We start from the raw sequence: 14,591 nt of genomic DNA, 5'->3' as shown, positions 1-14,591 counted from the left end.
CCCCCTGAGGAATCACAGTGATGAAATCTAGGCAAGAGAGGGCCACGGTCAAAGGTCTGTTTACTTTATTATCTTTTTACCCTGAGGAATGTGCCTGCTGGGTTAATGTTTATTTTATTGAATAATCTAGTTTTAGGCACGTCAATAAGAGTCAATGCTACTTTATAGGAAGAAAATGCAGGTTTGTGGCTATTTCTGATCTCCAGCAAGAGGTCCTTCCTAGGCCCATTAGCACTACTGCCACCTGCTGGTGGATTTCTGTAGAGCAGGGCTGGCAATTTGGGTCGCAGGCTGGAACCCGAGTCCAGGGCTGGAATCGTGGCTCCGCTCATTCAGAGGAGGGTGACTAGGTAGAGTCTCCCTCTCTGAATTTCATTTTCTACCTCTTAAAGCGGCTTTTGAGGGATTCTGTTATGATTCAATGAGTTAACATATATATAATGCCTGGTGTGCATAGTATATGTGTAATAAACTATTAATTAGTCTTAAGAATTCAATATCCCTGTGGGGTCCTCTTCTTATTATCATTTTGACCCAAGCGAAGTTACAGGAGGCACGGCCCCACATCGGTGACTGAATCAGAGGCTGAGGTATCGGCAGGCTGGCCAAAACTAACAGGCGAAACGTAACAGGAATAAAGCTCTCAATTACATTTATTGTCCACCAAGTGCATAAATGTGGCAGATGCCTGGTTGACAAAAAAAGACCAAGCCAAAAACACTGAGAGATTTTATGAACACACAGCTCAACCAGAGCCAACTGGGGGACTCCACGCTCAAAATTCTAATTTGATCAATAGCGATGAGGAACAACAGATATGACATGCCTTTAAAATGTTCATACGCCCTGACCTCATAATTCCATTACTAGGACTCTGTGCAGAAGAAATAAGAGAGAGTTGTATACAAAAATTCCATTCCAGTGAGATTTATAAAAGTGAAAAATTAGATACAATCGATGTTCAATAATAGAGGACTAGTTAATTAAATCATGGTTTATCTGTATGTAGTCCTTAAAAATTAAAAGGAAAAATCTCATCATGTAAGTTGGAGTGGAGGGAGGACCACGGTATAAATAGAAATAGAGGCATAATATACTGATAAAAAATATCAATAAAGATAAAAATTAAAACCCTTCATGCACGCAATGAGAGAGCATCAAATTGTATATGGCATCAACTGACAAAACTATGAGGAGAAATTGACAAGTTCAGCATTGAAGTAGGAGATTTTAATACACCTCTTTCAGTAGTTGATCAAGCAACCAAAAAAAAATCTGTAAGGATAAAGGGTTGAACTTCACAATTTAGAAATTTAATAAAAACACTGCAGAGTACATTGCTCCCCGTAGCTGAAGCAAACATGTCCTTTTCAAATGCAGACTCGACCCCCATTCCCTAACCCTCCCCGCCCCCACAGAGAAACCAGCAGTTTCAGCATTTGATGCTAAAGTCTAAGAACAGGGGGCCTGGGGAGCCGGAGGCTTTCTGGGGCACAGAGAACATCGCCCAGAGGAAGTTGTGGCTGAGATGTTTGTGAGGACGGTTCTCTAGATAGAGAAGACTGGCTGGGAGGCGAGCCTGCCTCATGCAGGAGAGGCACCAGGTCCCCGGGTCCTGAGGCAAACAAAAGCAAATGAGCTCAGGGAGTTGCAGAGGGCAACCCTTGTGGTAACACCAGCTCTCTGTCATGACTACCCAGGCCCCACCAGAAGCTATGGTTCAGTTTCCACCTCTAAGAGAAGACAGGGGGTCTTCAGTTACTTCCAAGCAGGGCCATGTCCCCTGAAGAGCAACATGAGCTGGGCCTGAAAAGGAGCCACTGGAGCTCAGGTGTCAGGCAGGTTTGGCGAGCTCACCACAAGTGGGAAGGTCACAGGACTCCTGTGGCTCTGCCAACCACTAACGGAACCCATTCCCCACCAGGAGGACCTGAAGAGCCTTAGAGGCCTCCCTGCAGCCTGGGCCAGGCAAAGGGGGAGCCATGGCTTCCAGGCCTGGTCCCCCCAGCTGTGTGACCCAGATCACCCATCGTCCTCTGGGGCTCAGCCACCTGTAAAACACAGCTATCACTGGCCTCCTGCCCACGCCCCAGGGTGTCACATACACAGGCTCAGGTTAAAGGAGGAACTGGAGAGGTGTTTGCAACAGTAACCATCCGAAGTCTCTGTGTGGTTGAAAGGCAGTGTTGATCCCAAACACTCATTCAGCCAATTGCTTTCCCATGTTCTCCCTACAAACTGCTCTCCGTGTGCCCCCTGACCTGGTGTGGGGGCTCGCCTTATCCCCTTTTCAGTCCCCATCCCTGGCTACTGAGCAAGTGGTGAGACATGAGAGCCAGAGAGGTCTGGGCAAGCCACCCAGGTCCACTAGCTCAGGCTGCTACTGCTTCTAAGTCACTTCAGTCGTGTCCGACTCTGTGTGACCCCATAGCTGGCAGCCCACCAGGCTCCTCTGTTCCTGGGATTCTCCAGGCAAGAACACTGGAGTGGGTTGCCATTTCCTTCTCCAATGCATGAAAGTGAAAAGTGAAAGTGAAGTCGCTCAGTCGTGTCAACTGTTCACGACCCCATGGACTGCAGCCCACCAGGCTCCCCGTCCATGGGATTTTCCAGGCAAGAGTACTGGAGTGGGGTGCCATTGCCTTCTCCAACTGGCTCAGGAGACAGAGCGAATACAGGAGGGGAGGAACCCTGTCCAGAAGTCGAGAATCTGCTATGTGACTGGGAGCAAGTCACTTTCCCTCTCTGGTCATATTTCCTCATTTCTAAATTGACGGGAAATCACCTCTAAGCTCGTTTCTTGCTGAAGATTCTGGGATCCCATCGTTGGAAGAACTGGGTCTGTTTCAAAGGTCAGTCAAGTAAGTTCTTAATTAGAGGGTATCATCCCCTCCGTTGACTTACTGGGGCTGCTGACAGGTGGAAGAAGTGGGACCCCCCGACTCTGCTGAGCCGGACTGGGAACTAGACCTCGCAGGGGCTGTTGCCGTACCAGATTCATTTTGCTCCCCACGCAGCAGCCAAAACACTGAGGTGCTGAGGTTTACAGCAGAGAGGGGGTTTGTTCACAAGGCAGCCAGGGGCGAATAAGCCTCACATGTACCTCCCCACAGGCAAGGGGCTCAAGGCACTTAAGGAATAAAGAATAAAGATGAAGGGTAGCCTGAGGCGTGGGGAGCGTGGGGAAACGTGAGGTAACGGATATTCTGCACAGGTGTCACCAGGCTACAAGCATCAGCGCATAACTGGAAAATGCAGGCACCAAGCACCACCTGAGGGTGGTTGCGAGCCCTCCGACATCAAAGGTCACTGGGCAGACACTCGTGCATGCCGTTTCAAGGGTTGGTGGTCCTGTCCAGTCTCAACCGGCTCAGCTCAAACTAGATGCAGCAGACTCCATGTTCCTGGAAAATAACTCGGGCAAACATCTTACTGTTTAGGCTCCATGCTGCATGGAGGACGTGCAAGCCTTCTGTAGAGAACCTTGACTAGTAAAAGCAGGCGACGTGGAATTTTGACTAATGGTCACCCACGGTTTCAGGGCTGCAGCAGGGCCAGTGTTCTTCAGTCATCCCCACCTGACCAACACACAACACGGGCAACACTGGGGCTTCTATCAGGCCTGACCAACGTTTTTGATATGCTAGTAAGTCCTAGGAGAAGCCAATCCTTTACCTGTGGGTATGCATGTATCTATACCTAAAGATACAGAAACTTGAAACCTCTCTCTCTCTCTCTCTCTCTCTCTCTATATATATATATATATATATATCCCCTGGAGGAGGGCATGGCAACCCACTCCAGTATTCTTGCCTGGAGAATCCCCATGGACGGAAGAGCCTGGTGGGCTACAGTCCATGGGGTCACACAGAGGCAGACACGACTGAAGTGACTATATATGTGTGTGTGTATGTATATATATACATGAATATACTGTGAATCAAGAAAAGTGGAGTTATGTGATACAACAGAGGTTTGGTGGTTAAAGAATCTGCCTGCAATACAGGAGACCTAGGTTTGATCCCTGGGTCGGGAAGATCCCCTGGAGAAGGGAATGGCTACCCACTCCAGTATTCCTGCCTGGAGAATCCCATGGACATAGAAGCCTGGTGGCCTAGCCCATGGGGTCACAGAGGTGGACAGGACCGAGCGACGCTCCTTCTTCTTTTTGGTTCACGTGTCTTGAGTGGTGTAAGCGCGACAGGGACCAGGCTCACAGTGGTGACCCTCAGTTGCTGACAGGTAACGAGTGGGGCCTCAACACCAGCTAGGAGCAGCCTTCCTCTATCCTGCTTACACCGGGTGAACCTCTGCAGGGTCATACTTATTCCTGGGTCCTAAGTTTTAAGAAGGATACTTCAAATCAGAGGTTGACAAGTAATATTAGTCAGGTGGGTCGGAGTCCGGAAAGCACATGAGTGATGGTTGAAAGAACTGGGCATTCAGAGTCTAAACAGGAACACAGGTTAGCACAGAAATAGAGTTGAGTTTTTACCAAAACCTAAGTAGAAGGAAGATTAGTTACTATGGTCATGTCCATATCCACACATACAGTTTCGTGCTTGGGTCTCCCTTCATTCAGGCTGCTCCCCCCAGAGTTCATCCCATCTATCTGGTAACATCTCCCAAACCCATGTTCAGCCGAGACTCCTCTGGAGCTTCTGACCTTTATATCTAATGCCCTCCTGGTCACCTCGACCTGGTTGTTCTCATCATACCAAGCTCCACATGTCCTAAAGTGAACTCTTCACCACATCCATGACCATATTTGGAAGGGCTTCAACTTTTATGGGCTGCATTTTTATTGGCCATATCTGGAAGGCAAAGAAGGGTATGGAATGTGTCATTTATAACTGAACTCCACTGTGGTGGTTACCATTTGCCTCTATCCTTAGAATGAAGTGTTTTCAACTTGGTTGCTCATCAGAATCTCCTGATATATTTTTAGAAAATGCGTATTTTTTACCCCAAGCCCCACCTGAAATTCCATGAATCAGAATCCCATGAATTTTAACTTTTCCTTCAAATTTTGACTCCCACTAATGAGATCAACAAAAGTCAACTATGCTAATTAACAATTCATAAATATCACCACTGAAAACTTCTTTCTCACATGTATTGGAGTCAGTGGGAAAGATCAGGGATTGATTTTGAGGGAATGAATGCCTTGGCTCTTATCACCTCCTTTAACCAGAAAATACACCGCTCAACCATTCTCTTTTAGCAACTCAGGGAAGAATCATTCACTTGATGCCTCCAGAAAGCGTCTACCCTTCATCTGGCCTCTCTGAGAATCAGGAACTTGACTGCACAGTATTAATTTGTTCTCACAGTAATTCTGTCCTTTGGAGCAACTCCCAAATCACTAACTGCCCCCACCCACTCCAAACTGGAAGCTCAAGGGCAGGAAAAGAAAGGGCAGGAGAACCAGGACAGGTACTGGAAGGTGCCAACGCCCATGTGGGCCCACACCATCTCTCAGTGGGCTCCCATTCTGCCCCTTGGCTTGGGAGTTGCCCTGAGTTTCTGGCCTCAGACTTGCTTCTCCTGATAAGGATCTGTCATTTCGGAGCCTTGATGCACTGCTGGCTATCTTTCTGTACTTTTGATTCCATGGGGTCACAAAGAGTCGGACATGACTGAGCGACTCTCACTTTCACCTTGTGGGCAGGGGGGTGGGGTGGGGATGGGTAAAATGTTAGCAGTCCTAAATGGTAGGTCATTGCCAAATTATTTTAAAACCAGCATGGGAACATAATCAGACATGAATGTGCTAGAATATACCTCCCTTCCCATGTCAGCCGCTCCCTGGTTAGGTATACACTGCTCCCCAATCTAATCCTTTCGACTTGTGCCCCACCTTTTTCTCGGACACGACTGAGCGACTTCACTTTCACTTTCATAGTAAGTGGGGAGAGGCAGATGTGGACACTGCCGTTTCATGTCAGTATACTGTAGCTGTATTTTTCTGGATTTAGGCTTTTAGTTACAATTCCTTTGGAGCCACTTCTGGAGAGGAGATATGTGTTTTCCTCCCTTTTATCACTCATATCCATATTCATTTCTAGTGTATTATACCGTCTACCACATGTACCAACTTTGATATGGTTCCTATGGGGTCATGTTGTCTGAGGTAGTGATTACTGTTATTTTCCTTTTGGTCACAAAGCAGTTTGGTGTACAGTGATAATTCTTCACAAGTATTATTCCTATCATCTGCCAGTATTTAACTATTAATTTAAAATTAAATAGTACTTACATTCAATTTCCTATAATAAACCATAATGGAAAAGAAGAATGTATATGTGTAACTGCATCACTTTGCTGTACAGTAAAAATTGATACAACATTCTAAATCAATTATAGTTCAATAAAATAAATTTTTTAAAAATTAAATAGTATTTAAAGATTTACAATATAAAATAAAATTAGTGAGAGTATGGAGGAAATGTGACTGGCCAAGTCTGTAATTGTTGGGGTTGGTTGAGGGGTACGTGAAGATTCACTGTACTTTTCTCTATACTGTTGAGTATGTTTAAGAATTTCCACAATAGTGTTAAAAAAAAAAAAGGTTTATGACAAAATAGCTGCCCCTTATTTCACCTTCTACCTATTCTCTATTCTTCAGTCCCTTCACTTCTTTTTGCCATTTCTTTCATTTCTTTGGACAATTATCTTTGTACTTTTTAACAATGCTTCTGGTGCTGTGTCTTGATTTATCGGCATACTAGGTTAAGTATTTGGCATGCTTAATCTCTCCTCCCAAACCAGCATTACAGTGGTTAGCACCATGTCTGGATAAGCTGATTGTTAGGTTTCCATTATTATAATTATGTAAATATTTTAACTTCAGAGCCATGTAGTGTATTCTGATTATGATACTCTTCCTGCAAAACACTTCTTTTCCTCCTGAATACTAGACCTGTCTTTATTGCTTAGTTCTCCATGTCTAGCATCACTCCAGTAGCTGCAAATACAGTATCCCACACTTGTCAAATCCATACAGAAGCCTACAATTCCACCTTTCCCCAGCTGTTCTTCCTCCTGGAGCTCTCCGTCTCTGGCTTCCCACTGGACGGTGCCTTCCTGGGACTCCCTGGGACTGTCTTCTGGGCATTTCGGTCATCTACCTTCTATGCTGGACCTCCTTTTTCTGTATCCCATGTCTTCCAGGTCAGTGCTCCTGCTCTGGTGAACCACATGCTCTGATAGCTTTTTGAGAGTAACTGTATAGGAAGAGAATTTTTTGAGACTACGTATCCAAAAATGTCTTTGTTCTGCCTCACATGTGATTGACAGTTTGGCTGTCAAGCTGGAAATAGTTTACCTTTAGAATTCTGAAGCAATTACTCTATTCTTTTCAGAGACTTTGCTATTGTGAAGCCTGATGCTATGATGATGGCAATTCTCTGTATATTAACTGTTTTCCTGGAATTTTTTACTCTTCTGAAATTTCGCAGTAATGTGCAATGGTGCTCTCCTCTTTATATGGAGAAGAGTCAGGTCCTGGGCGTCTGCTTGCTCTTGGTATAGATTTTCCACCAACCCCTGCCCCAACCTTTAACTCTACACCCATTCATTCGGTTTCCTCTAATTCCTGAGTCTTTCTTACATTCTGCTGTGCAAATTAGCTTTTCTCATTAGCAGCCCCCACTATAAGCATGTATTATTAAGTTGCAGCTGTCACCCATTTTCCTTAGTCAATTAACACTTCTCCATCTTTTTATTCTTCCAAACTTTTGTGGTTTTGTCAACATTTCTTGTGCACTGTTGTCTTTTCTGTTCCTTTTTCCCTTAATGGTACTCAAAAAAAAATTTTTTCCCCTTACTGCCATTTTAGAGGAATTCTGAGAAGGTGTAAAGATAAACCAAAAGTACAGTGTAAATCACTGTATTTAATAGCAAGTCTTCCACAATATTTGATGAATGCTTCATAAATGCTATTTTAATCACCATATTATAAAGTTTCAGTGTTTTATGTAATTATTATCCATATACTCATCTTTATCATTAAAGCTTCACACAGAATTTGCTTTTGATATAAACTTCCAAACTTGACATAGTACTAAAAAGTTGCTACTATCTAATTTTCTTTTTTTTCTTTTTGTATAACTGCTAATTTTTGTGTATTTTCTAAATAACTGAACCAAAATACATCTGTTTGGCCAGGTTACTGGCCTAATAGCTAGTGATGTCCAACATAATATATGTATTTAACACCTCACTACTCAAAGGGTGACCAGTAGCACTGCCAGTATCTGGGAGCTTGTTAAGAGATGTAGACTCCCAGGCTCCACTCTATAAACTATTCAATCAGAATCTGTGTTTTAACTAGATCCCCAAGCGATTCACAAACACATTAAAGTTGGAGAACTAGCCTAGTATTTCCCCAGATCCTGCTTCTCTCTCATGTCTCCACTCCCTGCTCCCACTTTCAGAAGTACCCATGACATTTTCCTTTCAAATACCTTACAATCTGAGTATGATGAAAGTTACCTTTTCTATCCCTCTGCCATCCTCATGCATCTGTCCCAGAGGGTCTCCTCCAAGTCTCTGCTCCTCCAAACGGGAAAAGCCTCGAAAAATCCAGGCTCTAGAGCCATGTTATTTGGGTTCATTTAAACTCTGACCCTACTAATTACTATATATGGGACCCTGGGCCAGCACACTGCCACACTGTGCCTCGTTTCAGGTGTAGTATGAATAGCACTTTCATGCATGTTAGCTGTTATGCTCTGAAATCAAGGCCTTAACAACTGAGTATTTAGGAATTTCTCCTCGTCTTCCACTGATGCTGCTTATATCACACGATGGTTTATTCATTTGGACCCTTGCTACTGAATTAACTAGTTCCACCTTCATCTGGGGATGATTTTATAAAATCTGCTGAATCAACAGATTCCCCAGACTTTTTGGACTTGTGGAGTGTCCACCTAGTGAACATAACGTGAATGAATTTCCTGTTAGAAGCTTTAAGAATGAGGCATCAATCTTCTTCAAGGTTCAACAATATTCTGAGAAAAGTGAGCACAGGAACAATCTGGGAAGGAGACAGCTGAAGGGAGAAAGCCAGAAGAATTTCAGCACTGGTGGGAGCAAAGGGGGAAATGGGGACATATATTGTCTAGTGGGGAGTTGTCTAGGGATGAGCTTAACTTTCCCAACATTAAATATGATGTTAGCTGTAGGTTTTCCACAGATGAACTTTATCAAATTAAGGTTTCTTCTGTTCCTAGTTTCTTCAGAGCTTTAAGTCATGAATCGAGTGGGATCCTGTCAAACGTCTGTCTGCATGTATTGAAGTGATCATGAAGGACTTCCTTTATTTTGTTAATATGGTAGATTACAGTAATTGGCTCTTCTAATTTTAAAACGACCCTGCATTCTGAGATAAACTCTATTTGGTCATAAAGTATTAAGTTCTTTATATATTGCTGGATTCAACCAGCTAAGTTCAATAATTTTTGTATCTATGTTCATGATATATATTGGTATGTCCACTTTCTTTCCTTGAAATGTCTTTGGCTAGTTTTACTATTGGGGTAATACTTGTTCTCATTTTTTTAAAAAAATTGGGGAAGTATTCCCTTTACCCCTGTTTTCTGAAAATCTGTGTAGAATTAAAGCTTTTTATTCCTTAAATGTTTGCTAGAATTCACCAATAAAGTAAAGTGGACCTGGAGTTCTTTTGTATGAAAATTTCTGATAATTTCTTTAATATTAAAACTATTCACATTTTCTGCCTTGTGTCAGTTCTAGTAAGCTGTATTTTTCAAGAAATTTGATGACTTTATTGGTTTACATTTGTACATAATATTCCTTATTATCCTTTTAATATCTGAAAGATCTAAATAACATTCTTGATTTCATTCCTGATAGGGATAATCTGTCTTTTACGTTCTTCCATCATTTTGCTAGAGGTTTAATTTTATTAATATTCTCAAAGATCAACTTTTGGCTTTGTTAACTGTATTACCTGTTTTCAATATCACTGATTTTTGCTCTTGCTTTTAATATTTCTTTGTTCTACTTACTTTGAATTTTATTGGCTCTTTTTTTCCCTCTAGTATGTTCTTTTAAATATATAATATTTAAAGCTATAAAAGTAAGGAAGCAAGTATAACTTTACTGATTTGGCCTTTTGTTAGTTTTATTTCTCTGGATTATTAAATTTTTAAAAAATTCTAAAAATGTTTAAGGTAAATATTTCCAGGATAATCAGTAAATTCTACCATGAAGAGAGTATTCATGTAAATATAAAAAATAATTATAAGAATATACAAAGCCTAGCTAGCATTCCTGTTACATAACCCTTGGTTTTTCATTCCATTCCAAGCTGGGTATGTGTTTATTCTAAAGATGCTTGAATTTTAAGAACTCTCAGTTCCTGTTTGGATGCTATGTTGTAATTACCAATGACTCATTCATCAAGTTTTCGGATATAAATGAAGGTGAGGTATGACTTCAGTTAATTTTAATGCTTTGACTACACTAACTGCATGACTGGTACACTGTAAAGATTAAATTTTCCTCTGTTATGAAGTATTTACATTACGTAATAAGTCTTCTTTAGTTACTCCTCATACAAACTTTTTATATTTATCTTTGGAGATCTATCTCCCCTTTAAATAATTCATTTTTGAGTTCTAGTTTTTAAATACTGAAAAGTGTAAATGCATACAGGCGGCGCAGTGGTAAAGAAATCTGCCTGCTAGTGCAGGAGATGTGGGTTCAATCCCTGGGTCAGGAAGACCCCCTGGAGAAGGAAATCCCACAGACAGAGCCTGGTGGGCTACAGTCCATGGGGTCACAAAGAGTTAGACACGACTGAGTGAGCACACACGCATATACAATAGTACCAAAAATGATTTTTACATAAAATTCCTTTAAGAGTTCTTTTTAAAGTAATTATTGTACTATCAAGTGAAACTTTTTCAAACTCAATCCATCAAGATATTCCTACTTAAATATACAACCAAATGAATATTTGTGTATTTCAGATAATAAAATATTTTTGCTAATTTATCTCAAAACATAGGTATCAGTGACCTTCTCAAATTAGGTCAGGTAGTAGAAAAGAAATCTAACACTTTTTTTTTTGGTTGCACTGGGTCTTCAGTGTTGCTTGGAATTTCTCCTGCTGCAGGGAGCAGGCTTCTCACTGCAGTGGCTTCTCCTGTTGTGGAGCATGGGCTCTAAGCGCATGGCTTTAGTAGCTGCGGTACAGGAGCTCACTAGTGGTGGCTCACAGGCTCTGGAGCATGCAGGCTCAGTAGCTGTGGCTCATAGACTTAGATGCTCCAAGGTATGTGGGATCTTCCCGGACCAAGGATCAAACCTGTGTCCCCTGCATTGGCAGGCAGGTTCTTATCCATTCTTGTACCACTACGGAAGTCCTCTAATACATTTTCTATTTAGCATAAGGTTAGGTTAAAAGAAAAGGCTTTTGATTTTAAAGGCCAAATGGAAAGCTATTTTATTTCGTGAGCCAAGAGAGGATACATTTCAGTGGGATGAAAAGTGTACCTATCAAGATGACTTTTGCTTCTCACAATTTTTTCTTTTTTTAAAAAACGGTAAAAATTTAGAAATCATATATCATTTCAGCATCTTATTTTTAAGAAATCCAACATTTTGGCATAAGACAAATGTATACAATTAAAGGGCTGACTCATTGGAAAAGACTCTGATGCTGGGAGGGATTGGGGGCAGGAGGAGAATGGGATGACAGAGGATGAGCTGGCTGGATGGCATCACCGACTCGATGGACGTGAGTTTGAGTGAACTCTGGGAGTTGGTGATGGACAGGGAGGCCTGGCGTGCTGCAATTCATGGGGTCACAAAGAGTCAGACACGACTGAGTGACTGAACTGAACTGAAACTCTTCAAAACATAGTATGGAATATATTATTTTTCCACAGGGCATCAGATACTAATAGATATAGACCACTTAGTTAAATAACAAAAATCATATGAAAATCAACACAGTACTTCATTTATTTACCGTATAAGTCTGGCAAACAGCACAAAAATCCAGCAACATTTCAAACATGTAAAAAAGTCAAATGTTGAACAGTACTGAAAAATTTTTTTACATAGTTAGTAATAATGAGTACACATGTAGAGTTCTGCAAAGCTAGCAAATTCCAAGGGTGCTTGGCTTCTGGACATATACCACAAAAACACATACACAAAAGCAATATAATTTATCTTTATAAAAATTACAGCCAAGCAATAAAAAAGGATGATAATAATGAAGATACTAATACATATGTATCTTATACATTGAAATGCTACATCTTGTACCCTGAAATGCCACGTGTAGAGAGCCAAGCAGAGTAAATTTAGGCTCATCACTGAGGTTAAGAATTATTTAAGAATTTAATGCTTGTATATGTAACATACTCAAAACTTTCTGTATACCAATTCCTAGATTATAACAATGTATTCCACTGAGAAGTTGATTTCTTTGTTGGCAGTATAAAATTTTTGACCAGATCAAAATTCTGGTAAAACACACACTGAAGGCATTGTCTAGTGTAGGTAATGTTCAGGGGCATTAATGAACGTAGGAGAAATTCTTAGATTTCACACTAAATTTCAGCTGAGCTTTGTCAAACCGAACAGCTCAACCGTAAGGCAAGAAAAATTAACCCTCTGTGATAGATTAGTGGGCCTTACCAAATAAAGATAAGAATTCAGTCTTAGGGAAAGACTCCCTACGTAAGCAGATATGAAACAGTGGGCACTGAAATGAACTTCTAGAAATGACATACTTGATATTCAGACACTGGTTCAGAAGCGACAGTCTGTTGGTATTTTATCTAATTAACATTTTACAATCAGCACCAGTCCCCAAAACCTCAAATTATAATATTTAATCTTCATTAAAATACATCCTTTTGTGCTATATTAATGTAACTATTAATATAATCAAATTAAAGAAAGTCGAACTTACTCAACTTACTATATATTTTTGTGTATGCAGGGTAACAAATCTTTTTTATTTACTTGTGCTTCTGTTTTGGGGTACTTTGATTGAAGAGAAATTCATTTCACAGGATTACATCTTGCTAAAGCATTCCTTAGCATTGGTCCAAACTTGAATTCCCTTTTAAAACAAACAAACAAACAAACAAAAATCCCCAAAACCTTAAAATGTAATTTTGGAAGGATTTTGAAAGCCCAAGTACTTGGCTAAATGGTATGTTAGGTTTCACCTTTTGGAATAATCAGTACGTCCAACAAACAGAATACTTTTTCTTGCAATGGCTAATATAAGTCAAAGTGAAATACTTCTAAAAAAAGTCACAGAATCATTGTATGAGCCTATCTTCAAAAAAGAGAATTCCTACCTCTTTTTGAAAGACTCATTTACTCATATCATATATATCATTTCTACTTATAAAACAAACAAGTTTTGCAATATCTGAAACAAAAAACTTGATTAGTCTAACAAATATAATTTAATGAACTATTAATTTATTAACCTAATAACCAATATTTTGATAAAAAGTTATAAACTCCCTCTCAATGGTTACAGCAGGCTATTTGGCAAAAACTAACATGCTATTATATACCTAATAGGCTTAAACAAAAATGCATGTTTGTAAAAAATGTAACAGTAAAATCTAGAAAGTGGTAGAAGGTATGTTTTCAACAAACAAGATATATATATATATATCTTGTTCAGATACATATATTCTTCAATAACTGCTAATTTATGAAGAATATTTTAATACTTATACATTAAAGTTTATCAATATTTACTGAGGCTTTGAATAACAGGAAAAATATCAATCTTTTTAGCTTTTTTCCCTCCCTGATGGAACACAAAAAGAAAAACAAAACAAAACCGCACAATCCTTTAAAATGTCCCAGATTGCCTTACTAAATGATTTACTGAGATAAAGCATGCTGAATCGCTCAATAAATTGAGAAGTACTAGAGAAATGTAAAGCACCAGTACTGACTGGTAATCACATAGGCAGCTCTGGGGTTATAAAAATGAGATTAAGGAATATTATACATTTTGTTCTTACGACATCGTTTTAGAAAAATTTCCATCACTGCTAAAACACTTATTTTAACCAGAATAAGCTTCAGTGTTCATACCTTACACAATAGGTATCAGAGACATGTTTATTAATACACACTTTCATGTGTATCTTTTCAAACTCATTTGTATATATACAATCATTTAAAAAATACACTTTCCTCTTTCCCACAAAAACAGGATTATATTATATGCACCAGTGTGTAGCTTGTTTTCTCATCTGCCGCCCTATTAGGACATCTTATTAGGACAGTGCATGTGAGATCCATCTTGCCTTTTCTAACAATGAATACTCCATTAGATACTACTTTATCCAGGCCCTAACCTTTAGACCATTTTCCAATGAAGCTATGTATCGCTTTGAGCAACAGTATTTTACTGCCCTGTTAAAGAATATCACATAACCATATAATGCTTTTAGTACATATTTTCAAATACAAGTAATAAATAGGGCATACAAATCTGGAACTTCAGATGAGTGGAGACTTGGTAATTAAGATTTTGATTATGACACTTCTTTCAAAATTAAGTAGAG

The 14,591-nt window shown here is 40.1% G+C and overlaps 1 protein-coding gene and 1 long non-coding RNA gene across 5 annotated transcripts in view; both read right to left on the bottom strand.

Annotated features, from left to right (window-relative positions):
- Positions 1–626: 626 nt before the first annotated feature.
- Positions 627–2,448, bottom strand: LOC120870504. Its single transcript, XR_005722790.1, has 2 exons — positions 1,732–2,448; positions 627–1,615 (listed from the first exon to the last, which is right to left on the bottom strand). It is a non-coding gene; the product is annotated as an uncharacterized LOC120870504 (long non-coding RNA).
- Positions 2,449–11,973: 9,525 nt separating this feature from the next.
- Positions 11,974–14,591, bottom strand: part of SNX4 (sorting nexin 4) — a 54,497-nt gene continuing 51,879 nt past the window's right edge. For 2 of the 4 annotated variants that reach the window (XM_040250167.1, XM_040250177.1), the window contains one exon: positions 11,980–13,111. In XM_040250167.1, coding sequence (XP_040106101.1) covers positions 13,064–13,111 — 48 coding nt within the window. In that variant the 3' untranslated portion in view covers positions 11,980–13,063. Of the gene's footprint in view, positions 13,112–14,591 lie in introns of all 4 variants that reach the window. The other 2 variants (XM_040250157.1, XM_040250185.1) reach the window with 2 other exon arrangements.

The sequence above is a fragment of the Oryx dammah genome, unplaced genomic scaffold, assembly GCF_014754425.2.
Source record: "Oryx dammah isolate SB20612 unplaced genomic scaffold, SCBI_Odam_1.1 HiC_scaffold_2, whole genome shotgun sequence".
Taxonomy (NCBI): Eukaryota; Metazoa; Chordata; class Mammalia; order Artiodactyla; family Bovidae; genus Oryx; species Oryx dammah.
This window is presented reverse-complemented; position numbering and strand designations above follow the sequence as displayed.